General features: G+C 55.6%; 2 protein-coding genes across 6 annotated transcripts; one reads left to right on the top strand and one right to left on the bottom strand.

Moving 5' to 3' along the window:
- Nucleotides 1-3,342: 3,342 nt before the first annotated feature.
- Nucleotides 3,343-21,352, bottom strand: SLC26A11 (solute carrier family 26 member 11). 4 transcript variants are annotated; one of them, XM_066381474.1, is made up of 18 exons: nt 21,246-21,352; nt 20,491-20,594; nt 19,876-20,112; nt 19,189-19,381; nt 18,758-18,843; nt 15,760-15,839; nt 14,597-14,739; nt 12,345-12,520; nt 11,613-11,685; nt 11,304-11,354; nt 9,450-9,510; nt 7,924-7,979; nt 7,605-7,745; nt 6,210-6,337; nt 5,850-5,949; nt 5,284-5,417; nt 4,809-4,881; nt 3,343-4,131 (listed from the first exon to the last, which is right to left on the bottom strand). In XM_066381474.1, the coding sequence occupies exons 3-18, from the start codon at nt 20,098-20,100 to the stop codon at nt 4,040-4,042; spliced, it is 1,812 nt and encodes a 603-aa protein (XP_066237571.1). In that variant the 5' UTR covers nt 20,101-20,112; nt 20,491-20,594; nt 21,246-21,352; the 3' UTR covers nt 3,343-4,039. The 4 variants fall into 4 exon arrangements, with proteins under 4 accessions (XP_066237571.1, XP_066237569.1, XP_066237568.1 ...); XM_066381472.1 differs by having other exon boundaries at nt 20,400-20,588; nt 21,246-21,313; XM_066381471.1 differs by having other exon boundaries at nt 20,491-20,588; nt 21,246-21,313.
- A 47-nt stretch (nt 21,353-21,399) lies between these two features.
- On the top strand, nt 21,400-27,600 carry SGSH (N-sulfoglucosamine sulfohydrolase). Of its 2 annotated transcripts, none has more exons than XM_066381475.1 (8): nt 21,400-21,553; nt 22,798-22,958; nt 23,602-23,707; nt 23,938-24,088; nt 24,362-24,518; nt 24,882-24,963; nt 25,763-25,966; nt 26,698-27,600. In XM_066381475.1, exons 1-8 carry the CDS (start codon nt 21,457-21,459, stop codon nt 27,255-27,257), a joined length of 1,518 nt encoding a protein of 505 aa, XP_066237572.1. In that variant the 5' UTR covers nt 21,400-21,456; the 3' UTR covers nt 27,258-27,600. The 2 variants fall into 2 exon arrangements, with proteins under 2 accessions (XP_066237572.1, XP_066237573.1); XM_066381476.1 differs by having other exon boundaries at nt 26,976-27,152.
- The last annotated feature ends 148 nt before the right edge of the window (nt 27,601-27,748 follow it).

The following is a 27,748-nucleotide window of genomic DNA, read 5'->3' as shown; positions in this document are numbered from 1 at the left end:
GGGGAGGAGCTGGAAGCATCAACTCCCATATGTGCCTTGACCAGACAAGCCCAGGGTTTCGAACCGGCGACCTCAGCATTTCCAGGTCGACACTTTATCCACTGCGCCACCACAGGTCAGGCTCACATGACATTTTAAAATAATAACAAAGCGTGTGACATAACGCATAAATTATCTATTAGAAAATAACAAATTACATCTGACCAGGTGGTGCGCAGTGGATAGAGTGTTGACCTGGGCCGCTGAGGACCCAGGTTCTAAACCCCAAGGTTGCCAGCTTAAGTGCGGGGCCACAAGCTTGAGTGTGGGATTGTAGACATGACCCTGTGGTCCCTGGCTTGAGACCAAAGTTTGCTGGCTTGAGCAAGGGGTCACTGGCTTGGCTAGAGCACTCCAGTCAAGGCACTTATGAGAAGCAATCAATGAACAACTAAAGTGACTCAACTACAAGTTGATGTTTTCATCTCTCTCCCTTCCTGCCTGTCTGTCTCTGTCTCTCTCCCTCTTGCTAAAAAAAGGAAAAATAATACAAAAACAATAGCAGGTATAGGAGACTTTGTGGAGCAGAGCCAGGAGCAGACTGGGTTGCTCCAAGTTGGTGGAAGAGGAGGATGAAGGAAGAAGGGAATGAAGAAGCCAGAAAACTTGAGGACGGCTTCAGGAGGCACCACTTCCAGCTTTGTTCCTAGAAAGACCGTGTTGTAGATGCTGCAGGTGTAAGCCTGGACATCTCCTTTTGGCCCAGTGTTCACAAAGGGTCTGCTCCTCCTGGAAGATGCCCTGGGGAACATCTGCTGGTCATTATTCCCCAGATCAGCAGCATGACATCAGCAGAGGAGCCCCTTGACTTAGCCACACCATCTACTATGCTAAATCCCACATGGTCCTGTGGCTGTTGGATCATTGAAACGTCCTTGATCTTGTCATTGCCACCATTAGCGTTTGTAGAATGGATTCCTCGGGTCCCAAACACACCTTGTTGGCCAGCCTGGGTGCTCATCTGCATATCTGGAAAATCTGGGGGCCACCCACAGGAAGGAAGCAGTCCTACCACAGCTCTGGGCCAGCTAAGAGGCACTTTGCAGGGTGGGGAAGTGTGGTGGGCGGCTGAGAACAGGGGGCTTGTGCAGGAAGCATTGGGCCATAGCAGGGGGCGCAGCTCATGGCCCTGGCCAGATCCGGGTGTCCAGCCAGCTCAAAGCAGGGCTTGTGTGACCAGGCAGGCATCATAGAATGCCCCATTTATTCCAAGCCACATCAGTAAAAATTGCACAAACAATAAGGGCCTGTAGTGCCAGCTTCGATGGCATCTACTTACCAGCCTCCTCTGGATCTGGGTTTCAGCTCTGGTTTTCCCCATGTTAGGATTACAAGGGGTCTTGTGAGACTTGGCAGTTATGTCACTCACTGTGGGCTTTGGGGACCCCTCCCCATCGAGGTTAAGCTCTGCAGATCCTGCTCTATTGGCCCCACAGAGTGAAAACTGTCCCAGAGTCAGACGTCCCCAGGTTAGAACAGTGGGGGCGGGATGGGTGCACCTACCTTGGACTGCGGATTGGCACAGACAGAACAGCTTCACAGTTCTGTCTTATCTATGAGACAGGACAGGTGATTGAGGAAGGTGGTCGCTGAACAACTCCATAGCTCCCAGGACAGCATTCTCCTTGTATGTGTTTCTCTGCTCATCTTATAAAGACACCAGCAGTTAGGGTAGGACTCACCCTCATCCAGTGTTGTAGGAGACAACTCTGCACCAATGTAGATGGCAGTTAACTGCAGAGCAAGGGTTAAGTGGAGACAGATCTTGGAGTGTGTTGGCCATGGAAAGGCAATGGCCAGGGTTACTTAAATGCGTGTACGCAGGATTTTTGGAGGAATGCCTCCAAGAACCAGATGTACTCTGTGATTGATAAACTCTGGGACTCTGACTCTTCTTGTGTCCTTGTTCATGAAAAGAAACAGTAGACGTGCAGGGTTGGGGATGGTATGGTTGGGAAAAAGGCTTTTGTAGCTTTCTGGTTTTACCTGCTGAGCTGTGGCTCTTGGAACTCAATAAATAGCAGTGGCGCAGTTTCTCAGAGCTGATTCCACCTAAGAGTTTCAGCCTCTGCCCATTTACTTGCATCTGGTGTGTCTTTTGCCTCGTGAGTCCAAACAGTAAAGAAATTTGTAACACAGTGTGATGTCATCTGAACTTTAATTGCACCTGCGAAGACCTTATTTCCAAATACAGTGTTCGTGGGGACTTAGGGGACACAACTCACTCCACTGTGGGCACCAGTCCCAGCAGCTTCACTCTAAGACCTCAGCTCAGTTTGGACATCTGGCACTGCAGATTCATAGGACTTGGAAAAACTGAGGTCCTTCCAGGGGATTAAATTATTTTAAAAGCGAGGGGGAGACGGGGAACAGGCTCAGGATTTACACTCCGCAGCTGAATTTACAAAGGGTAGATAGAGCTACACAAAACAGATTTTATAAGTTGTCATGCTTCTATCAGAAAAGGGTTTGCTGTTTACATTCAGGCTAGTCCAGGTTAGCCCTGCTCCACACCAACTTTCTTTGAGAGAGAGATGGAGGTCCCGGTCCCCAACGGCACTAATGGAGACACCTTCCACCCCCGCATGTTCACAGAGCCCCAGCCCCCTCTGCCCTCAGGAGGCCTCACGGAGCAAGGGGCCTACAGGGACACAACTGCAGAGCCTGAAGCTGCCACCTCATCGGTGGCACTGAGGTCAGGTACAGCGCAGGGTGGCTTTGGGACACAGGACCAGAGTGTCCACGACATCCCTGCCGTTTCATTTTCTAGTAGCGGGATCATTCGGGCACGGGGATGGGGAAGGGGGGCATGGATGGACATGTACAGCCTGAATCCTAAATCCTCCCCTCCCCTTCTTCCCTCCCTGTCCCGTCATTAGGGTTCCTGCTGACAACTTCCCCAGAGACAGGCTCTTTAGTCACGCCAGACCCTGAGGGAGGAGCTGCGTGGCGTGCATCAGTCAGTGCACTGAGCGGGAAGGTGAGAGGACTCCAGTGCACCGAGAGGTGAGAACGGAACAAACTAGAACGGAACGAGTCCCTCTTATTGCCAACTGCACACCAGGCCCCTCGCTCCCTTTTCCTCTCTCTCCTCCATGCGACGAAGAGTCAGGGACAAGTGACTCTGGGGTGCCACAGCCACCTGTGTGGCAAGTTCTGGAAGAGTCAGAAGCACACTCTCCTCGGAGTGAGTGGAGCTGGGGTTCTCAGCAGGTTGCAGTGAAAACATGCACTCACATGCCGAACCGGGCCACAGCCCACACACAGGGGCCCCCTCGGTAAATCACGACACAGAACACCAGGTAACTGCGAGAACCACGTCATCTCTATTTATCGTCACAATACACACTTCACAGTAATGACTGCGTGGGACTGAGAAGTACACGCACCACGGATGACAGGACTTCACGAATGTGGATGGCACACACTCCCACATGCTGGGGCAGGGGGGTCTACAGCGGTCACTCACACAGGTCAGGGGATGGGTTTTCTGAAGTTTCCACAATAAGCATGTATGAATTTTACAAAAACACCAAAGCTACTACACGTTTTTAGGTCTGAAAAGCACAGAACTGTCCTGCACAGACACGAGTCATTTGGCACACCTTGGTTTTCCTCCCAGAGCAGCGGATACTGTCGAGTTCAGAGCCCGCCTCGCAGATGCCACCACCACGCTTCCCCGCAATCCAGAAAGGTGCTGGGCTGCAAGGCTCCACGCCGGGACCAGGCTCTCATCCCACTCCCCCTTTCCCCCGGGGTCCATCTGTCTAGAAGGCTCTCTCCAAACCATTCTTCAAAAAAAGGGCTCATGCCCCAGAATGGCAGGGAGCAATGTTTCACTCACCCCAAGGGAAGCCAGCAAGGCCCACCCGGGGACTCCACGCCAGCCCTCCAGCACTCCAGCTTTCTAAAATCCTCTAGCCAGCACAGTATCCAGCCTCACGATGACAAGAACCTTCTATAAGACTCTTCGCACATCAGCTGCCCTTTCATGGCCCACTCAAGCCTTCAGCAGGGCCACCTTGTGCTCCGGGACAGAATCGTCGCTGATGTTGTAGGGCTGGGTCCCTGGTTCTTGAGTCAGGTATTTCTCTGCAGAGACCAACATTTTTAAAGCACTAAAAAAGGGGACGTGAGGCCGGGTTGGCTTACAGAGCGAGAGTGAAGGCCGTATGTCAGGGTCCCAGTGCAGAGGGAGCAGAGGGTCCCTAGGCCACATCCACCTCCCCCCCATTGTTGCTCCATCCCTTTCCGTGCCATAATGACCCTTTCTGACTGGTGGCAAACCCACTGGTCACTGCATCCCACGGAGGGGCATCTGGCTGCTCCCTTCCAGCACCAAATGGAGGAGCCTCAGACACCATGTTGAGCTGAAGAAGCCAGAGTCCTATGACCCCATTTACAGGACATTCTAGAAGAGGTGGAACCAACTCTGATGGAAGAAACAGGACAGGGGTCCCCTGTGGGGGTCACTGGAAAGGGATGAGGGTGGAATGATGGAACTTTCTAACTCCTGCTCGGTGGATACAGCTGTCAGAACCTAAGCTGACGTTTAAGATCTGTGCATGTCACTGGAAATAAACTCCACCTCAACTGAAGACACACACCCATAAGAAATAAAACCCCAGTGCCAGAGGGTTCCTGATAACCCATTGTCCTTTCATCCCCACAATCAGACTCTAGCATCCGACTTTCCCGTCTCCCCGAGTTCTGCCTGCTGTCCCGACCGCAGGGTGTAGGCTCTTTCCGCTGATGCTGCCTGTACCCACCTGCTTCCTCCAGGGTGGTGAAGTGCCGGATGCCCTTCAGGTCAGCAGACTTCAGGACACGGAGAATGGGCCCCTGCAAGACAGACAAATGTTAGTGCTGGGCAGGCAACCCGCACTGACCACAGGCTGCATAACTACAATGGTCTCTGGGTAGATACCATGTCCCCAACTCAGGGAAACAGAGAGAAAACCAGGCCACTGGTGCTAAGAGGAACATGTTTTAAGCAAGCACTCTCCCAAGAACACAAAGAGGAGTGCCCTGAAGGTACAGCACAGAAGTGACAGCTATGAGCAGAGCTCTGTAGCCAGATGCCCCAGGTCAGATGCCAGGCTGTCATCCTCACTGTGTGACCTTGAGCAGCTTACTCAGCTTCTCTGGGCCTCAGCACTCTCATCCTAACATAAGGATAGTGATAACAACGATCTCATGGGCTGGTTTGAGAATGACGAGTGACGGCTGTCATGAGATGCCCACCTGCAGGCCGACGAAGGCGACGTTGACGCCCTGCCTGTGGAAGTCCTCCACGAGCTCCCTGAGCCCCAGCACCGCGGTGTAGTCAATGCTGCAGACGTGCCTGCAGTCCAGGATCGCGCAGCACGCGGGGGACACTGCGGAGGTAGGAGTGTGTGGGTCACGCTGGGCAGAGGCCCTGACCAGTGGCATGAAGCACAGCAAGGCCATTGAGAGCTCTGTCCCCCAGTAGGGAGGGGTCAAGGGACCCAAGACAATAGCAGCAGCTTCCCTCAGAGGGAGAACCAGCCTCTTTCTCTCCAAACACCAACACCCAAAAGGAGACACAGGTCCTCAAGGATAAATAATGGGGAAATGCCGCCCTCGCTGCCTGGAGGCAGTGGTGCCCGGGATGAGCAGGGCTGACGTGGCCACGGGGATGCAGCTAATACCCAGACTTCCTGGACTCCAGCGAGCAAGCTCCTCTCTCACAGACAAGGTCAGGGCCCTGGGGTCCTGGGGAGCAGGCTGGATAGAGAGAGGTCAGTGGAAAGCTCTGGGGTGACTACAGCCAATCCTGCCCCACGCACCTTCCAGAGCCCAGCTCACAACTTCATTTCGGAGAGCCTCGATGGCAGGGAACTGCAGGCCGCTGGCCGGCCTCAGAATCAGCACTGGCCCCTGAGACACCTGGGGACAGCAGCAGGGGAGGCCAGTGAGCCCTGGAGTCAAGTAGGACGAAGGAAGGGGTGCAGAGCCCTCAGCCCACACCACCCCCTGCAGCGAGAGAGATCTAGGGGTTAGTTCCACCCCCAGCTAAACATCACTTAGTAGTGCCTTGGGCCACAACCACACTGAAACCTCAAAATGCAAAGGCCAGAGGTTCTGTCCCGGGCCCCTTCAGCCCTGAGGCCAAGGCCAGTGGGGCCCCCTTTGGAGAAGGCTGGTACCTTTATGTCAGGTCTGGCCACAGAGTAGAGGACAATCAGCACAGAAACCAGGGTCCCCGCCAGGATGCCGTACTGGACCTCCCAGAAGCACAGCAGAAAGGTCACGCACAGGGGCAGCAAGTCCAGCCCTGGAAGAGAGGGTGTTCAGCTGACAGTCCCTCTTCGGTGAGCTAGGCTCCTAGCTACCAACCAGCACAAGACTCGGGGGGCTTTGCATGTAATGAGTGAAGGTGTCACAGCCCCCAGCAGCCCCCAGGGACCTCTGTCTGGGGACTCGGGACTCGGACTGAGACACCCCAGGGACTGCTGACAGCCAAGTGAGCTCAGGAACATGCCAGAGGCAGAAAGTCCCCTCCCCACCAGGCTGAGTGGCAGCTGAGACCTGCCTGGGAGGGGGCTTGGGGGGGGGACAAGATCTCTGCTCTGTGGGAGGATTCCAACAGGGATTGAGAAAGAGACCTGGGCACATAGCCAAGTGTGAGAAGTGAAGGGACAGGAGACCACATGACCCCTCATCCCAGAGCGCCAGACTCCTAAACCAGAACTTTGGACTTCTCTGAGCTGCGGAAGACGTCCTGGGGCAATGGGGGCAGGGTGGGGGGCAGGGTGGGGGCAGTCTCGGACTAGGCTCAGTGTTGCATGGTCAAAGGCTGTTCAAAGGTGGGATACAATGACACATGGAAGGCCTGGAACATCACAGGCACATGATCTAGTCACATCCCCTGCACTTGGTAACTACTGGAAGAAGTGTGTGGCTGATGAGGAAGGAACCAGATAAGCTACATAAACTCCCTAATTGCTTGGAGGAACAGAAATTTGTTACATCAAAGGACTGGCTGGTTCAGCTGTTCCATGGGACCCTGCTGGTCATCCCTAATGAGCATTACCCCATGTCAGGCTGGTGCCAGGTGCACAGGGAGAGGGAGGGGGAGGGGGAGGGGCAGGCGGAGAGAAGTGGGAGGGGGAGAGCAGGAGGAGGGAGGGGGAGGGGGAGGGAGAGGGGGAGAGAGGGAGGGGGAGAGCAGGAGGAGGGAGGGGGAGGGCAGGCAGAGGGAAGCGGGGAGGGGGAGAGAGAGAGGGGGAGGGGGAGGGGCAGGGGCAGGCGGAGGGAAGCAGGAGGGAGAGAGAGGGAGGAGGGAGGGGCAGGGGAGGGGCAGGGGGAAGGAAGCAGGAGGGGGAGCAGAGACCCAGCCTGCTGCAGACCCAGCACTGCATTGAGCTGGTTTAAGGTACTCTTGGGAGGCCTGAGGATCTGAAGGAGGCCTGACCCTTGGCCCTGCGATGACACTTCCCAGAACTACAGGACCCTCCGGCTGCAACCCAGCCACCACTGTCCAGTGGAGACTGTAGGAGAAGCATCGGGAACCTTGTGTTGAGAGATGAGGAACTACATACTCTTCACGCGCCAGAGCGTCTTGATGATTTTGACGTCGAACATGGGGACCACGGCCATGATGATGACAGCCGCCAAGGCGGCCTTGGGGATGTAGTAGAAGAACGAAGTCAGGTAGTTCAGCGACAGCAGCACCAGAACTCCTGCAGGAGGGGGACAGCACTGACTTGGGCCTGCCACCCAACTCACACAGGGTGAGCGAGGAGCCCCACCTAGGGGACTCAGCCTGGGCACCAAGCCAACTGCACCGTGCTCCCTCTCACTTTCTTTCTCCCAGGTCGCTGCCTCGGCCCAAGGGGCTCAGTGTGTGAGGGTACTCACCGGTCACCAAGCCTCCTGCGGGAGTACACACCCCCGACTGAGCATTCACGGCCGTCCTAGAAGGCAACACAGAGACCTGTTAGTGGTAATCAGAGCAGGGGACATGCTAGTCCACACAGAGGCAGCTGGCCTCCAGAGACAGGGTGCTCTAGAGGGACCACTGGGCCCCCTCACCAAAGGGGGGCATCCCCGACCTAAATAAGCCTGAAACAACCCATTGGCACATCTGAGGGAAGTCCAGTCATAAATCCAAATATCCAACAGGATCTGTAAACCTCCCTGCTGTGGGCTGAGCACCCTCTAAACTAGCAAGTTGAAGGCCAGACCCCTAGCCCCCAGGAAGTGACTGTACTTGGAGAGGATCTCTGAAGGGGCGATTATGTTAAGACAAGGCCCTCATTTACTCTGACTGGTGTCCTAAGGAAAGGAGGTCAGTACAGAGACACGAAGATGGACACAGAGGGATGACCACATTGGGGATATGGTGAGGAGGCACTGGCTGCCAGTCAAGGAGAGAGGCCTCAGGGGAAGCCAACCCTGTCAGCATCCTGAACTCAGGTCTCAGCCTCCAAAGTGTGACAGAAACATCTGCTGTTGAAGCTGCCAGTCGCTGCAGATACAGTGGATCTGGCAAAAGAGCACTCCCTACAGCTAACGAATCTCATCTATTAAATATTCAGTGCCCTCTATATACAAGGTGCTGTGTAGACATGGGGGGGGGGGGGCAGAAATAGCCACGTGACTGAACAGACTTGTAACCCAGTTATGCCAACAAGAACTCATGACGAGTCAACTTAGAAAAGGGTTCGAGGCCTTACTGCATGAACACCAACACAGGACCCACATCACTGGCACTGTCCTACATGCTTTTCACTGAATACATGGCTCTGACATAAGCCTATTAAGATGCTCACTTTACAGATGAGGACCATGAGGCACGGGGAGGATGGTCAGTGTGTCCTGTGTCCCTTGGACACTGGTTCTGGGGTGTCAGGAGGCCCAGTACTCAGACAGGTTGAGGGTCAGTTGTTCTGGGAACCGGGTGCTGCCAGACGCACCCTCTTTTTCTCTTTTCCCCACAGGTCACACTGCCCCCTGGCTTTCAGAGGGCCCCAGGGCAACACCTCCCTGTGGAGTTTGAGCTGACCCATGCCCCTTCTACAACCCTTCCCGCCCCACCTCCTTAGGGGTCAGCTCCTGTAGCAAGACGCTGGAGCACCCTCCCAGCACACCCGTAACTTTTCAGTGTTCATCCTCAGTATGTGGGCATGAAGAGCACCCAACCAGGTCCTGAAGGGAAGCAGGGCAAGCCCCCCACTGTCTCCCAAGCCCAGATGCCAGAGCAGCGGACCAAGGGCCATCGGGGGCCTGAACAGGCAGATCCACAACCCAGAGAGAAAGGAAACCTGTCTGGATGGGGCCTGGGCCTGGCTGGGGAAGCTGGACTTGAGAGCTAGAGAGGACCCTCCGGCCTGGGCTAGGACCCCCCATCCCCAGCAGCACAGAGAAGGACACTGAGCACTCACCGTCCAAAGCTGCCGGTGACTGGGAAGGAAGAGAAAAAGGAGGCCAGGATGTTGGTTGTGCCTGGGGAGAAAAGAGAGAAAAGGTTTCTCTGAAAGCGAAGGAGCACAAAATTGAGGGAAAGAGATGGGAGGTGGGGGGGCTAAAACCAGACAGAAACAGGAAGGCAGAGGTGGAGGAAGCCCCCAGGGGGACATCCCATTCCTAATGCCCTCTTTCAGGGAAGGACAAAGAAACCAAGTTCCCTACGGTGGACTCTCGCTTTGTAGCCTCGCCTATGTGAGTTAAACGTGCCTTCTTCCCACATAGGATGGAGAGGAACCCCGCCTTTCAGGACCACTGGCAGCCCCATGTGCTGGGAAGTCAGGTGCCATCTGCCCCACTCCAAGTTGAGGGGCTGGTCATGGCTAGTGAGCCATCTCCCCATGCAGCACTGATTAGCCAACACTGGGTGGTGCCCAAGCCTGGGGCCTGGTTGGGACCTAAGAACTGGGCTCATTGGCCCATGTCCATCACAACCAGCCCGCAGCCTCCACTTCATCCGGAGACCTTCACAAAGACCACAGACTCCCCTGCTCTGGAAAACCCACAACAGCATCCAGGGTTCAAGTCTTGATTAGGGTGGGGTCCACTTAGAACCAAGCGTTCATGAGTCCCACGGCCCCCCTCATGTCCTAAGATCAGGGCCAGACATCAGCAGGCATGGCAAAGGCCATGGTCACCCAAACTTCTCATGCCAGCTCCACAAGACCCAGGTGGGGACCCCTCCCAGTGCCAGCCATCTATAGAGGCCAGGTTAGCTTCCTGCTCTGTGCTTGCTCAGAGCTGCCTGACCTGGCTGACGGCTCAGGTCAAAGCATTCGTGTAGTCAGCACAGCTTGCCACCACCAACTCAGCCCATGACCATCCCTTACTTGTCGCTTCTGTGATCTGGACCCACCATATCAGGAGAGGATTTTGTGCTACTTGCAGAGATGAGAATGGGAAGCTCTGACAACTCATACTTGGAGCATTTACTGGTAGGCACATGGGGAAGCCGCAGACTCTCTGTGTGGGGCAGGTGATTCCTGGGCCACCCTGAGTCTATCAACTAGGCAAGACCCTCTCTACTGTGAGCCCAGAGGAGCACTGGCAATACCCCTGGGGCCTCATGCCATCTGCTACTGAGAAGTCCAGTGGCCGGGGTGCCCAATGCTGCCATGAAGTTGTCTGCTGGAAGTTCCCATGGCCCTTGGAGGAACTGAGCAGCGCTGCCTGTTAAATCTGTGCCCCCCTCACAAGGAGTTGAAAGGAAAAGCAGAGATGCCTGACACCCATGAAATTGAAAACAATAATGGTAAACGAAGTTAAGATTAGTCTCAAAAGGAACCGTCACAGAAAACAAGAAAACTTAGAGCGACACCTGCCACAGGCCCCTCCACAGGCAGCCTGGGGTCACCAGAGGCTTCACTCATCCACCTGCCCAGCCTGCAGGGAGGCCACTGGGTGGGGCAAAGGCACTCCGGGACCCACACAATCAGCAAGCTCACCTGAGGGTCCTCCTGGCCACTTTATTCAGCAACCTGACCCTGAGGAGACACATCCTAGGCATTTTGGCCGCAGACCTCAGGATCTGGTCCACAGCAGGTGCTCAACAAGCTTCTGTCAGAACAGGCACCAGATGCCAGCTACCTACTTGGAGCAGTTACACTGAATCCCCTGGAGTTCTGAGGATGAATCTACGCTAATGCTGCAAAAGACCCAACTCAGGGCCACCTCTGCTCCCTGCTTCTCATTGTGACCACCACTACAATTGCCCCAACTTGAGCAGGACGCACATACCCCCCCAGCCCTCGTAAGAGCGACAGGGGTCTCACCAATAGCCATCAGCTCCTGGTTGATGTCGATGCGGTAATTATTTTGAGACGCTAAAGAGAAAGGACAGGAAAACATTGTCACTACGTAGGTGACATCATGCAGGAAAACATTCATTAAATGGAAACACAGGTTGCGGGTTTCTACTTTACACCACCACCCAGGTTTCATAAATGAAAGCTTATAAACATGTAAGATACACAAATGCAAGTGTACACAGGGGCGTGTCTAAGTTTCACAAGATAACAGAGGGCAGGTGAACGGGGCTGCGGCAGGGGCTGCCAGGGAAGGCACGGGGGTAGGTCTCTTACCAAAGGATCTGGCCACTGCGATGCTCTCCAGGATACCCATCAGGGGCACCACGGCCACTCCGGCCCCCATTTCCTGAGAGGGGAGAGAGGGATTGTGGGTGACCCTCTGGGGGAGGAAAGGACTTCCAACTAATGTCCACTCCTCCCAAACACCTGCAGCTGTTCCAGGTTGCACTGCATGTGTTCGTAACATGTCCAGTTCACATCATTCTTATTTTCTGTTTTCCTGATTATTTTCTTTGTAGGGGTTGGGGGGTAGGATTTCTTGGAGTCTATATGTTACAGCTTTTACTTATCTTGTTCATGTTCATTACTCAGAAAACCTTCCATTTTCCTTGAATGTTGGCTGCCCTCTGGTCCTTATCCGTAAAGCCCAGGCAGGCACTGGCTCTCCCACATGACAGAGTAGCGCACGCAGCCCGGCCCCAGGGCTATGAGCTAGAGGGGAAGCCTTTCCTGACCATACAAGGAACTGATATATCACACTCCTGCTATATCAGTGTGCCTGATGGCAGAAGACCCCTGGGCTCAAGGCAGGAAAATAAACAAGGGGTCCCCTGAGGATGTGCCTAATCTGGAATTATTTTCTTGCCTATCCCTCCACCCAGAGAAAGCCCCTCCTGAGGACTCATCAGTCCTAGCTGAGCTCAGAGCTCCCTGCCACCAAGCAGATTCCCTACAGGGCAGAGCCAGGCGAGGGGTAAGCCGACCTGGCTCCCTGTTCCTACTCACCTGCAGCATTTCAGTGAAGGAGAGCGTCCCGTTGGTAGTGGACAGCGAGAAAGGAGGGGTCCTGAATGGAGGGAGTCCCTGGACTATATTCCCAGTTAGAATGAAAGGCTGGTATCCAGTCACCTCGAAGGAGTATGCAACCAGAGCAGCGAAGGAGACCACCAGGGCGTTCCGAGCTAGGACAGACAGGAGACCCATGGTGGGACCCAGCTCGTCTGGGTAAGAAAATAGAAGATGCCATCCTAGCCACTAAGCCATGGCCTTACACTCTAACCTGGGAAACAGTGCAGCTACAAGTGACCCTGTGGTGCCGCCCACATGTGACACCACAGAAAATGCACAAAGGTGGGAGGGAGGAGGGACAAGTACAGGGCCAGTACATCTGACATCTCTAGTCACCAGTGACCGCATGGCCCACAGCACAGCTGAAACCCATTCTTGAGATCAGATGTCCCAGGACAATCCTGCTTTGAAGTAAGACAGAGGAACAAAATAGGCTTTCCTGGCTGCCTAAGGCAACTAAAAACTGGACAAAACGTAGGAGAAGGCATGTTCTTGTGTAGCTCCCAAACTGAACTTCTAGAAATCAAACCCATAGCATGAGATGAGAAACATTCTGGAGACGCAGCCCAAGAAGTCTCCAGGGTCACAGCAGCACTTCTCTCACTTCACCTGGTGAGCATGGTAACATGTAGATTCTGAGTCACAGGCCTGGGTGGGACAGAAGAACCTGCATTTCAAATAAGCCAGGGATGCACAGGTGTAGATCATCAGCCACACTCCCAGTGGTCAGGTTTGGAAAACACCGTACATGCCTGTTTCTATGCATTTCCTGATGACTCAACTAAAGCTCACTCTGGCACGTGACCTGCACCAACATCAAACACCAGGTAAGTGGCAAAGCCAGGACTTAAAGCCACATATTTTCCCTCTAAGTCCTGGACTCCTTTACCTTCCTAGTTCTTTGCATTTACTTAGGGCTCCAGTCTGAGGAACAGGAGCCAGTGAGAGACTCTGGGGCCTGGGGACCATCTGAACAGCTGAAAGGGACTCAAGGGCTGAAATGAGCACCGCCCACCATGGTGCTGGCTGGACTTGGTGGCCACGGAGGAGTGGGGCCAAATGCAGTATGACTTACACTTGCTCTTCCATTCTAAGCAAGTCCTGCAAATATCTACACTTTATTGCTTTCCTGTGCCTGCCTTCCTCTCCTGCGCCACCAACTGGCAGCTCAGCCATGAGGACCTCTGCGGAAAGATCTCCACCTCCCCAGACGGGGCCCTTTACCAGTGATTGCCACCCCAACCCTCCTCATCTTGGGAGCATTCACTGCAGCCCCTCTTTTTTTTTTTTTTTTTTTTTTTTTTTTAAAGAGGCAGAGATAGACAGGGACAGACAGACAGGAACGGAGAGAGATGAGAAGCATCAATCATCAGTTTCTCGTTGCGCGTTGCGACTTCTTAGTTGTCCATTGATTGCTTTCTCACATGTGCCTTGACCGCGGGCCTTCAGCAGACCAAGTAACCCCCTGCTGGAGCCAGCGACCTTGGGTCCAAGCTGGTGAGCTCTTTGCTCAAGCCAGATGAGCCTGCGCTCAAGCTGGCGACCTCGGGGTCTCGAACCTGGGTCCTTCCGCATCCCAGTCCGACGCTCTATCCACTGCGCCACCACCTGGTCAGGCTGCAGCCCCTCATTACAAGACCCGTTTTCATGCCCAAAGCAAAATACTTACCTCCAGCAAACTGCAAAATTAAAACCGAATCAGAATTGTTGCCCCCTAACCCTCCACCCTTGATAAGGACCTACCCACACACCAGGGTCTCTCAACCTCAGTACTGCTGACACTTTGGGCAGGATCACTCTTTGCCACAGGAGGCTGTGGAATGCAGGATGTGCAGCAGCATCCCTGGCCTCTACCCACTAGGTGCCAGTAATTATCCCTGGCCTCTACCCACTAGGTGCCAGTAATAGCCTTGCCCAGTAGAGCCAACCAAAATGCCTCCAGACACTGCCAAATGTCCCTGGGGGCAAAATTGCCCAGGGTGGAAAATTCATGCAAAAAAAGAGTTCTTAGCCTAGCTGTACACAAAACCACCCAGGGAGTTTCAGCTATCCCAGGGCTCTCGTCATGCCCAGACCAGTGATACTAGTCTCTAGAAGAGGCCTGAAGCCAGCTCCAGTGCATCCCCGGGAGCATGTCCAGGTCGTGCAGCGCCGCCGAGGGAGTGGGTCCTCGCCCAGGGGTCCCTCACCTGTGGTGGCAGTCCAGACCAGCCCGTGGCTGAGCCGCACACCAGGGGGCATCTCAGGATGGATGGGAGGCACATGGTCCCGCATCAGCTTCAGCACCAGCAGCAGCAGCATGCAGACCAGCCCCAGAACGATGTCGCCCACCCTGCAGACAGAGGCCAGTCACCACCCAACCTGCCAATAGCACGTGTCCTCTGGTCTACAGGTGACACCTCAACTGGTAACCAGTTTTCTTTCTTCATGGCTCCTTCTGCTTTTCCCTAAAGTATCTACATCCCTGCTCTACTTCAAACCTCAGGAAGTACACAGGCCTGTGTGAGACGAGGCAGTGGCCCCTATCATAAAGGCAGCAGAGTAACAAGCGCACGTTTCTAGTCACATGGTTCTGTGGGCTACCCGTGCCTCCTCTGCTCCAGAAGCTTCACTGACAGCCTATGATGCTCTCCATCCAGTCTCCACTTCTGACCCCACCAGCTACCTCTCTGCTCAGAGTGCCCCAGGCTCGCAGTGGAATCAGACCCCAGGGAAGCTTCCACAGCAGATCAGAGGGGAGAGGGTGGTCACAGGGTCTCCCTAATCCCTCCAGTCCTCAGCACTGCTCTCTGACACAGCACTTACGCAGCTCCCCCAAGTCCACATCTTCATTTTGTCCCCCGTCAGACGTGTCCCAGCTTTTAGCTGGACTCACCTAGGAGCCTCTCCTGTTTGTCCTTTGATGTGCCCACCCTCTGGGAGGGCCCCCGCCATCATAGAGAGGTGCCCGATGCAGGAACCCAGCTCTCACCACTGCTACACCTGCCAGTGAACCTTGGACACCAGCACAACCTGCTGACTTCTGTACGTTCTCCTTCTCACTGAACTACAAACCTTTTGAGAGAGACTGCCTGGTCCTTCTGTCTCCCGGTCTCTTCCCACTGCCACTGCCCAATACAGCTCTGCACAGGGGTCACACTGGCTGAGCAGATTTCCCACCCTTCCATGTGCAACTGACTCAGAAGGTCCTGGGCTGGCCCGCTGCCTAGTGACGTCCTAGGGACCTGTTTGAGCAACAAGACCCCAGAGGATGGAACAAATGCCACCTGGGAGTGGAAGGGGAGGGGCAGGGCCGAGAGTGGGTCCTGGAATAGCTTCCCTGGAAGGTGGGCAAAAAAACCCAGCAGGATACCTGGTCTCTCCAATATAGCGGAAGATGTAATACACTTGCAGGAAAAACTCTCGAGGGATACAGTACAGTCCCAGCAGGTTCTGTTCAAACACAGAGGCTCTGGTTAGACAACCTTCTCCAAAGGAGGCCTGAGGTCCCCCCGAAGACAAAGTTATTTTCAGGGGAAAGAGCATTTTACAACGTTTGGAGTCATGGATGCATCCTTACAAATTATCTCCATTTCTGCTATCAGTCTGGACGGCCTCAAAGCAAGGTAGACCACTTCGACTGCACACTTACTAGTGGTCAGACCCTGAGATCTTGTTGTCATTGGCTCACAGCTGTGTCCATGAGAGTGCCCTGCCCCTCCTATTCCCACTGGCCTGACATCACGTCCCCCAAGCGGAGGCCAGCCAGCACAGCCCTCTGCCCCTGGGAAAAACCAGGTGGCACAGCTGTGGCAGGTAAAACTACTCCTACTCACCCCGCAAACCCCCACCTCAACCTGGAATCAAGGAGTGTTCAGAGAAGCTGCGGGGGGACCTGGCCAAGTCAGGGGCCTCCCACTGTGATCCCGGCACTCAGGTCCTCGGGAGGGTAAAGGGGCTCCACTCTGATTTAGTCTTTCACTCTGCTTGAGACGGGGTGGAGGGTGTGAGGAGTAGTTGAAGGGGAAGTCCAGGCCCAGACTCCAGGGCAGTCAGCTCGAGGACCCTCAAACCCATCCACACACAGCCCGATGGGGATAGGCAGACATGGGCAGGGGCTTCTGTCCTGAGAGACTCTGGAGGTCCCCCACTGGCACCATAGCCCAGGGTGTCTGATGGCTGTCATGACCTGGAATTTAGGGACGTAAGTTCTCCAAGTACAAGTCCGTAAAGAAGCTAACCTCGCCCTGGCTGGTTGGCTCAGTGGTAGAGCGTCGGCCTGGCGTGCAGAAGTCCTGAGTTCGATTCCCGGCCAGGGCACACAGGAGAAGCGCCCATCTGCTTCTCCACCCCCCACCCCCCTCCTTCCTCTCTGTCTCTCTCTTCCCCTCCCGCAGCCAAGGCTCCATTGGAGCAAAGATGGCCCGGGTGCTGGGGATGGCTCCTTGGCCTCTGCCCCAGGCACTGGAGTGGCTCTGGTCACAACAGAGCGACGCCCCGGAGGGGCAGAGCGTCGCCCCCTGGTGGGCGTGCCGGGTGGATCCCGGTCGGGCGCACGCGGGAGTCTGACTCTCTCTCCCCATTTCCAGCTTCAGAAAAATACAAAAAAAAAAAAAAAAGAAGCTAACCTCTATACCCATTGATTGTATAAAAGAACACTCTTGACACTAAAAATGAAGGATGTTGTTTCCAAAAACAGAAACAGACCGTCCCACAAAACTGTTCACCAAGCTTACATTGTGCACACACTTCTTGATGACCATCCACACCTTCCCTAAGCTGTTTTCCTTCTCTCTAAATGGATGCCTTTTTTTTTAGAGATGGGGAAGACAGAGAAAGGGACAGACAGACAGGAAGAGAAAGATGAGAAGCATTAATTCTTCATTGCAGTACCTTAGTTCATTGCTTTCCCATATGTCCCTGACAGGGACAGGGGAGGCCACAGCAGAGCTAGTGACCCATTGCTCAAGCCAGTGACCTTGACCTTCAAGCCTGTGACCCTTGGGCTCAAGCCAGTGACCATGGGGTCATGTATATGATCCTGCGCTCAAACAGGTGAGCCTGCGCTCAAGCCCCTGTTGCTCAAGCTGCTGAGCCCACGCTCAAGCTGGCGACCTCGGGATCTCGAACCTGGGCCCTCTGCGTCCCAGTCTGATGCTCTATCCACTGCGCCACCACCTGGTCAGGCTAAATGGATGCCTTAATAATGAACCTCCGTCCCGTGGGTGTCGTGAAAATTAAACACTAGAAGAGTGTTGAACACAATTCGTTGCACACAGAGAACAGGAAGTGTCAGCTATGTTATTACACACACATCTCCTCCTTGACTTTTTCTCTGTCTCCATTGGGAAGATGTTCATAGGTCATCCTGGGCACTATGCCTGGGAGAGGCTGGGATAGGGACACCAAGTCACCAGGCAGGGGCGTGGCCCTGAGTCTGCGATGAGGGGCCCCTTGGCTTCATTTGTACACTTCGGCTCAGTTGCACTGAGCACTCACCTTCTTTACACCAGGCACAAACAATTCCTGCCCACCAGAATCTTTTTTTTTTTTTTTTTTTGTATTTTTCCGAAGCTGGAAACAGGAAGAGACAGTCAGACAGACTCCTGCATGCGCCCGACCGGGATCCACCTGGCACGGCCACCAGGGGGCGATGCTCTGCCCCTCTGGGGCGTCGCTCTGTTGCGACCAGAGCCACTCTAGCGCCTGGGGCAGAGGCCGAGGAGGCATCCCCAGCGCCCGGGCCATCTTTGCTCCAATGGAGCCTCAGCTGCGGGAGGGGAAGAGAGAGACAGAGAGGAAGGAGAGGGGGAGGGGTGGAGGAGCAGATGGGCGCTTCTCATGTGTGCCCTGGCCGGGAATCGAACCTGGGACTTCTGCACGCCAGGCCGACGCTCTACCACTGAGCCAACCAGCCAGGGCCCCACCAGAATCTTAAAGTCTGATGTAAGCAAAAAAATGATTCCAGTACTTCTTAGAGATGTTTAGACAGAAATATAAAGGAATATGGTATTTAAAAAATATTAAGGAGAAATTAGGAAAAAAAATGCATGAAATCACCTAGCTAAATCGGTGTGGGGAATAACTTGTTAGAATTTGGCAGTATGATGTGAAGGAGAACAGAATCACCCTGTGAGCTGAACCAAGCATGTCGGCATGAGCACACCTGTAAGAGCAGGGCCGGCATTTCTGGCCCAAGTTACCTGCTGTAGAATCTGACCGTCACTCAAAGCTCCCTGAGGGATTGTTTTATTAATGGAGACCTCATGCTCTGAAATCTGGAATAGCAGGGTGTCTACCAGACTGCACTTACAGGGGCAGGCCTTGGTCCTGCTACTACCAAGTGCCCCAGTGCCAACTAGCACGCTTACCCTGAGCTGCCCGAAGCCGATAGTGATGGCAGCAGCAGAGGTGAAACCTTTGATGACGGGGCAGGAAATGAAGTCCAGCAGGAACCCTGGTGGCCAAGAGGAAATACTGAGCTGGTTTTGGATGATACTGATAAATGTGGGCTGGGAGGGGTGCAGTGGGACCAGGGCTAAGTCTGGTGGGCAGCACACCGTTTGGGCTGGTTTAGAGAGCAGGAAGGGGAGGCTAGGGTCTGAGGTTCTGGCCCCTACACAGAATAGGTTAGTGCTAGGGGTGGAGTGCATCCCCACCCCTCCCTCACAGGGATAGTCCATGAATTGCAAAGAAGAAAATGTTGATGGCAGGATATCCCCAGGAGACAGGTGACTTGGTTCCCCAAGAAGGAGAACCGCAGTCCCTCACTCCCCAAGGCAGGAGGGCCCAAGAGTCTTACCCAGGCACAAAAACCTTATGGCTAACTGGATGCAGCCTGACAGGAACGTCAGCAGCACAGCGAAGGCAGGCTCTTGGAAGGTGTAGGAGGAGACCAGGAGGGACATGATGGCCGTGGGGCCCAAAGTCAAATCCCGAGAGGTGCCCAGGATTAAGTACACAAAGCACCCCATGAACGCAGAGTAAAGGCCGTACTGTTGGGGAGAGAGAGCAATGAGCACCCAGGAGACCTGCTCGCAGGGTCCCTGGGATACCCATCTGAGAACAGGATCTTGGTGTCCACTGTGGACTCAGGGAACACCAGCACACACAGGCAGGGAAACTGCTCAGCCTGTCCCACCCACGTTTTCTGACCTGCAGTGATGAGGGAACCTTTCCTCTACCTGCCTGCTAGAACACAAAAGCCTGTGTGCTTATGTTTGGGTCTGACTCTGAAAACACGCTCTTCTGTGAGCCATCCTGCTAGCCCCAGCAGGCAATCCACATGAGCTTGGCACCTGTGTGTGGCAGTGTGACGACAGCAGTCATACGTTCCAGATTGTAAACCAAGGTTTCTCAGGTCCCATCTACTGACTCCTGGGTGGCCTCTGGTCTGGAGGCAGTACTACACATTTCTATACTGCTTCTAGGTGGGTACTGAGGCCTATGTCAGGCAGTGTGGAGGGAATATGGGGCCAGACAACCTCACCTGGGGTGGGAGTCCAGCCACCTCAGCATAGGCCAGCGCCTGGGGAATGACTGTGAGCCCGACTGAGAGCCCAGCAATAAAGTCCATCTTCAGCCACTGCATGGAGTACTTGGGCATCCAGGCCAGGAAGGGCAGCCACTTATGCAGAACAGCAGGGGAGCAGAGTGCGGCCATGCCAACAGGCCAGGGACTGGCCTGCTCCATTGCTTTCACAGACGATGACATGCCTGTGGTGGGCTGGAGGGGGGACCAACACCAGCAATCAGGGTCCAGGCTTCAGAGAACCCAGCAACAGAGCAAAGGTCCAGGGGCATCAGGACAGACACATTTTGTCTCCCCCCACCCCGAGGTTTTAGCCAGATGGGTTAAATCCCCTCACCTTGCTGGTCTGAGAAGAAGCCAACAACCAGTGGTGGAGTTCCCCTCCCCTCCCCTCCCCTCCCCTCCCCTCCCCTCCCCTCTTCTCCTCTCCTCTCCTCCGTCCATTATTCCTTGCCCTGCTCACTGCTCTCCCTGAATCTCACCTGCTCAAACCACAGGTGCCTTCTCTCCCTCCATCAATGCTTGCCCTAAAAAACACCCAATCTCTCAATAAGAACCTTAAACACTAATTACACTCAAGGTTTGTCTTCCGAGGAGAATTTCTTTTCTGTTTCTTGCCCAGGAAATCCAACTGGAAGCAGCGCAGAGAGAAGCAGGGTCCACAGAGGTACCTATGTTTAAATGGAGGGGGGTGTAAGTGAAGAGGGGAGCGTGGGTGAGGAGGCAACTGGAGGCCCGGAGAGCCCCAGGTTTTCCAAGTGCGCAGCTAGGCGGGCTCCACCCACTACAGCGCACTGCGGCTGGCAGGAGCGGGGGCGGAGGAAGTCTGTCTCATCCTGAGGCTGCGCATTACCTCAACCCCCACCTGTAGCATTCGCATCCCTAGAGGAGCCCCGGGAATTCTAGTTGGTTCTGAAAGTACGTCAGAGACCCTTCACTAATTACAAATGCGCAGCATCCTCCAAAGACCCCTCCCCGTCCCCAGGACCCTCGGGGGCCGTTCTGGACACAATGAGACCAACCCCCACCCCCGAAGCCCCTGCCTGGGCTGCGACCCCAGCCCCGGCTCATGGCGTCTAAAGGTGGGGACCTCACCCCGCTGATGGTCTGCAGCCCACGGGTCCCCGGAAGAGCAAAGGCGGCAGGGGCCTGGGTAGGGGGCAGTGGGGTGAAGACCAGGAGAAAGGGGTCTCCGCGGGAGGCGCCCGCACACTCCGACCCTGTGCCGTGAGCCGCGCCGGCATCCTCCCGGAGACCCCGGTGGGTCCCCGGCAGCTCACCAACCCCACCCCGGGTCCTTGGCCGCCCCCCACCCACCGTGGACTCACCTAGCGCAGCAGCTCCTGCTCTCCCGACGACTTCGCTGCAGCAGCGTCTGCAGGAATAACACACGGAGGAGGAGCGAGGGGCGGACCGGGCGGGGCCTGGCGCCTCGTGACCGGGGGGGGGGGGGGGGGGGGCGTTGCTCACGTAATCGGGCCGGGGGCGGGGCCCGGTGTCCCACGTGACCACAAGCGGACTGGTCCCGGAGTTGCCGCCATGCACCGCCCCGGGGCTATCTACTGGGCGCTGCTGCTCGCCCTGGGGGTCTGCCGCGCGCACCGGGCGCGCCCCCGGAATGTACTGCTGATCCTTGGTGAGTGCGACTCGGCTGGCCGCCGCCACCGCCTGTGGTCGCCCCTAATGGCGGCTACTCGGTGGCCTCAATAGCGGTCAGTGTTGACTCATCCTGTCTTGGAGCCCTGACTGCCACGCCCTCCCCATCTCCCTCTGCTGACGCCATACTCTTTGTGGTCGGCACCTTGGGGAGGGAGGCAGGACAGCCTCACCCTCTGCGGGGGTCGGCCCCAGCATTCAGCACCCAACTCCTGCCGCCAGCAGTGATCCTCTACCCTGTCCCGTGCCCAGAGCCCCCAGCTCCGGAGGCCGGCCGCTTTCGTCACTCGGGGTCCACAGATCTCGGGCGGGGTGTCAGAAGAGGGGTTGGTGCCCAAGTTCCCAGAGGCCAGCCAGAGTGCCCTGGGGCTCTCATCTTCTCCCACGCCGGTTTTCAGACCTCCAAAGCTCTCTGGGTCAGTCTGCTCGCCAACCCACACCTGCCCTTCTCAACGCCACCGCTTCCAGAAATTCCAAGTTCCTCCTCCATCCTGTCACAAGGCAACCCCATCAATTCTGTCCTTTCCACTTTTGAGGTCTGGCCTTCTGCTAGGGTCACCCTGATAACTCTGTGGTCCCTGGCCAGGCCTTTTTGCTAGTTGAAACCTGAACAGCTCTCCACTGAGGGTCTCCTGTCAGCTCTCCTTTGGGGGATTGCAGTGAAGAACCTGGCTGTGGGTCCACATCCACATCCTTGTGGTTGTCTTCGGAGCCTAACACTGCTCCATGTCCTTCTGCCTGCTGATGTGTCCTCCTGAGTTTCATGCCTGCCTGCTAAAGCAGTGCTCACCTAAGTTTCATGCCTGCCGCTGTGCCCACCTAAGTTTATGACTCCCTGAGTTCATGCCTGTTTACTAACATGCCCACCTGAGTATCCTGCCCATCTGAGTTTCACAGGCCTGTAACATGCCCACTCAAAGTATCACGCCCACTCGAGTACCTCGTCCACCTAAGTTCTGTGCCTGCTAACATACCCAACCCATTTTCACAAGCCTGGTAGCATTGCCACTTGGGTATCTTGCCTACTGAATATTATGCCCACCTGGGTATCACACCCACCACCTGGACATCATGCCTTCCCAGCTGTGTTGCCCACCTGGGCATCACACCCACCTGAGCATCACTGGCCCAGGCCACTGCAGCAGAACCCAAGTTTCCGTTGCTCACACATGGTTCCTTCTGAGCCCAGCCTACCATGTCCTCTGTTTCTCCCACCTTCTTCAGCGGATGATGGAGGCTTTGAGAGTGGTGCCTACAACAACAGTGCCATTGCCACCCCCCACCTGGATGCCCTGGCCCGGCGCAGCCTGGTCTTCCGCAATGCCTTCACCTCTGTCAGCAGCTGCTCTCCCAGCCGTGCCAGCCTCCTCACTGGCCTGCCCCAGGTGAGGGGGGCAGGTGGCAGAAGCAGGGCCTGGTGGAGGGAGTGGCCAATCCTCCTGTGGTGCTCCCCACCCCAGGAGATGCAGTCACCTTCCACTACCACCCCCCATGTTATCTTATGGTGAGCAGGTGCTCCCTGCCTAAGAGGCCAACGTGGTAAGCTGGAGCCTCCATAGACTGGGGGGTTTGACCTGAGCACAGACACTTCCCGGAAGGCTAGTCAGGCAGCTGTGGGCAGTGGTGGCAGCAGCAAGGAGGGAGCTTCTTCTTACCTGCTGCCATCTTTCTGGTCAGTTTGTAGCACGTACGATTTTTCTTACACCGTTAAATAGCTGGTTAGTAAAGGGGAAGCTTTCTATTTCGCTCCACGATGTGTGCTTACAACAGAAGAGTCGGGAAGTATAAATACACAAAAAAGGTAAAACGAAAGCCAGCCCTATATTTGGTGTACAGCCTCCCATCCTTGTATTTTCTGCTGATGTCCCTGGGAGGGACCTGTGGAGCAAGGGGTGAGAGGGTGCTGGCCACCTGAAGGCTAAACGGGGCCTACAAAGGGAAGGTGATGAGCTAGGGGTCAGGGAGCAGGAGCAGGGCTCTGCTGGGTGGTAGGGCCCCCACCCTGGCTCACAGCGTCCCTGCTGGCAGCATCAGAACGGGATGTACGGCCTGCACCAGGACGTCCACCACTTCAACGCCTTCGACAGGGTGCAGAGCCTGCCACTGCTGCTCCGCCAAGCCACCGTCCGCACGGGTGAGGGGCTTCACGCCACATGCCCCAGAGGGATGGGGCCTTGTCCTGTGTTGCCTGCTCTGAGCATTGGTCCCTGAGGACTTGGACCTCTTGGATGGGCCCTGGCTCCATGAGAACAAGGGTCTGGGCTGCCTTTCTAGAGGCCACGGCAGGGTGCAGGGCTGGGAGTGGAGAGGGCAGCAGAGGGGAGATGTGAGAAGGGGCTCTGGACAGGCATCTCCCACCCCCAGGCATCATTGGGAAGAAGCATGTGGGGCCAGAGATGGTGTTCCCGTTCGACTTTGCGTACACAGAGGAGAATGGCTCTGTCCTCCAGGTGGGGAGGAACATCACTAGGATTAAACTGCTGGTCCGGAAATTCCTGAAGACTGGGGACGGCAGGTGCGGTGATGGTCCTGCCCCCTTACCCACCCTCATATGGCCAGGGATCTGGGCAGTTAACATGGGACACACATCTCAGAATAGGTTCCAGGTACTCAAGTTAATCTGGTGAAAGGAAGAGGGAACGTGGGAAAACTGAGGCAGTGAGGATCACAGGAGACTCTGGGTGAAAGGGGACTAGGCAAAGCCAAAAGCGGTGTCCCTTCTTGAAAGATGGGGCTCCCCAGGGTGGAAAGCCAGGCCTCAGCGCTAAAGTCCCCACCCCTTGTGCAGGCCCTTCTTCCTATACATCGCCTTCCATGACCCCCACCGTTGTGGGCACTCCCAGCCCCAGTACGGGGTCTTCTGTGAGAAGTTCGGCAATGGGGAGAGTGGCATGGGGCGGATCCCAGATTGGACCCCACAGATCTACAACCCACAGGATGTGCGGGTAGGAGGGTCCCTTCCCAAGTTGCCAAGGCACCCTCACCCTGGTTCCTCTGCCTTACAAATCTGGGGTGCCATGCTCCCCATGAGCTTGCAGCCCTAGCCCCTAGTGTGTGACTTAGCATGGAAGGGACCCTTTGACTCACTGGATCCAGGTCTTGTCTGTGAAGCTTGCAGAGAGAGGCATAAAGGTGTGGATGATGTGTGTGTCCAAAATTGTGGATTTGGAGGTGAACCCATTCACAGGAAGGAGGAGGACTGCAGGTCCTGGGAGGATGCTGGCACTTCCTCTTCTATCCTAACTCAGGGACTGGATGCCCACGCCCCAGCCTCTTCTAAATCTGATTCTCCGCTCACCTGTCCCCAGGTGCCTTACTTCATTCCCGACACCCCAGCGGCCCGGGCTGACCTGGCCGCTCAATACACCACCATCGGCCGGATGGACCAAGGTGGGTCAGGGAGTACAGCAGTGGGCTGTGCCATGGCTTGGGCCTCTGTCCTGGACCAGTAGTCTGAAATCAGTGTCAACAACGCTTTGTTCTTCCAGGGAGAGCTCTTTCTCTCCCAGACTCCAGTGGCCCCAGACATCCTGGGCTCATGGCCATGTCCCTCCTGTCGCTGCCTTTATAGTCACATAACCTTCTCTGCATCTCCTCTTGTCTGTGCCCCTTATCACTTGTCATGGGATCCAACGCCCACCTGGGTATTTCAGAGTGATCTCGGGAGCGATGACAATTACATCCACAAAAACCTTTTTTTCAAATGAGGTCACATTGACAGTCCCAGGTGGACATATGTGTTGAGGGACCACCTTTCTATCTGCTATAGAATGCTGGTACGTCATCGTCTCCCTGCTAGTGCTATTAGTTCACAATGACCTGGAAAGGGAGTGGGTATAGAGGAACTCCTGTCTCTGGCTCTGCCCAAAACTGTCCCTGTTAGTTTCACAGAGTAGACACAAGATTCTGGATAACACAGCAGCCAGCGTGTGGCAGCTTGCAGCTGGGGTGGGGGGTGGGGGGTACCGAGGGATGGCCAGTGTTCCTGGAGGGCAGGTCTCAGGTGGAGGCCCTGCAAGGCCTGCTCCAGGATGGGTGCTGGGAGTACTGGGCAAGAGGCCTAGGCTGGTGGGCAGGACGGTGCTGGGTCCTATGGCCGAGGAGGTGCACATGAGAACACACACGTCCTCACGTCTCCCGTCTCCCAGCTGCCTGTGCCTGAGCTCTGCATCCCCTCCCTGCTCCACAGGGATTGGACTTGTGCTCCAGGAACTGCAGGACACTGGTGTCCTGAATGACACTCTGGTGATCTTCACATCTGACAACGGGATCCCCTTCCCCAGCGGCAGGACCAACCTGTACTGGCCAGGCACTGCTGAACCTTTGCTGGTGTCATCCCCAGAGCACCCAAAACGCTGGGGTCAGGTCAGCGAGGCCTACGTGAGCCTGCTAGGTATGGGTCTGTGTCTCATGGGAAGGGGAGGGGGCGGCAGAAGCACAAATTTAGTGGAACCACCGTGTTGACTGTTCTGCACTCACCTGGGTGAGGAAGGGACCCCCATTCTAAATGATGAGTCAAAAATAAGGCTCAGAGAGGTAAAATAAGTTACCCAAGGTCACGCAGCATGCATACCTAGCTAGGATTCTAGCCTGGGTCTCGCCACCTCCAGGACTAGTTCTCCCACTGGCCCACCAATGAGTGTCAGAGTCCCTTGTCACTACCCACGTGTTGCATCCCAGAGTGCCTGGTTTAGGAGATCGTGGTTGGGCCTGATAATTTGCATGTCTGACAAGTTCCCAGTTGACACTAATGTTGCAGCCCCGGGGACCCTGCTTTGAGGGGTCAGGGCAGCAGCACGCTCAGGCTCCTGCAGCTCAGGGCTTGCATTTTCCTTTGGCCCCAAAGCACAAGCCAGGGAATGCTGTGGCCATGGCACAGACAGGAATGGATGAGCCTCTAGGAACTGTCACTAGCCCAAGGGACTTTAGAATTACCCTGAGTGTCACCATTGGAGGCACAGTGGCCCAGAGGGAGCAGGCAGCAGGGACAAGTATCAGCCTGCAGGAGCCCCTCTCAGTTGGTGACTTCATGTGTGAGGCAACCATCAGCCTTTCAAAGTGGCTTGAGTTTGCCTTCCACGGGTGGACCCTGTGGCCTGTGTGGTGACGCTACCTCCTTCACAGATCTCACACCCACTATTCTGGACTGGTTCTCCATCCCTTACCCCCGCTACACCATCTTCGGATCAAAGACTGTCCAGCTCACTGGCCAGTCTCTCCTGCTAGCACTGGAGACAGAGCCCCTGTGGACCACTGTCTTTGGCAGCCAGAGCTACCATGAGGTCACCATGTCCTACCCCATGCGCTCCGTGCAGTGCGGGAACTTCCACCTCATTCACAACCTGCACTTCCAGCTGCCCTTCCCCATCGACCAGGACGTCTATGTCTCACCTACCTTCCAGGACCTCCTGAACCGCACCATGGCTGGCCAGCCCACTAGCTGGTACACGGATCTCCACCACTACTACTACCGGGAGCGCTGGGAGCTCTACGACCACAGCCAGGACCCCCGCGAGACCCAGAACCTGGCCACAGATCCACGCTATGCCCAGGTTCTGGAACTGCTCCAGACCCAGCTAGCTAAGTGGCAGTGGGAGACACATGACCCATGGGTGTGTGCTCCCGACGGGGTCCTGGAGGAGCAGCCATCACCACAGTGCCGGCCTCTACACAGCGAGCTCTGAGTCCCGGGCACATGTCCCTCCTGTCCCAGTCCTGGTCTGCATGCCCACAATGCCAAGTGAGGGTACAGCCAGCCTGGGGGCACAGAGACTACCACCCTTCCCCTGCATCCATCTGGGGGGGGCTCTCCCTGATGTTGGCTTCAGTCTCCTTCTGCCAGGCAAGAGGTAGAGGACATGTGCCTCAGCCTCCAACCAGTGTGGTATGGGACATCACTGTCCTTAGGGCAGGGTGTCTAACCTAGGACAGACAAGGGTGGTCTGGACAGGGGCCTTGTTTTCTGGGTTGGGACCGGGGCCTATGTGTGCCACATGTCAGGTGGGAACACAGTATCTGGATTTTTTATCAATTTGGTCTTTTTTGTGTGTGTGACAGAGTCAGAGAGGGACAGACAGGAAGTGAGAGAGATGAGAAGCATCAATTCTTTGTTGCAGGGATCTTGGTTGTTCATTGATTGCTTTCTAACATATGCTTTGACTGGGGGCTCCAGCAG

This window comes from Saccopteryx leptura, chromosome 4 (assembly GCF_036850995.1).
Source record: "Saccopteryx leptura isolate mSacLep1 chromosome 4, mSacLep1_pri_phased_curated, whole genome shotgun sequence".
NCBI lineage: Eukaryota > Metazoa > Chordata > Mammalia > Chiroptera > Emballonuridae > Saccopteryx > Saccopteryx leptura.
Note: the sequence above shows the minus strand (reverse complement) of the source record. Positions and strands in the feature narration are given on the sequence as shown.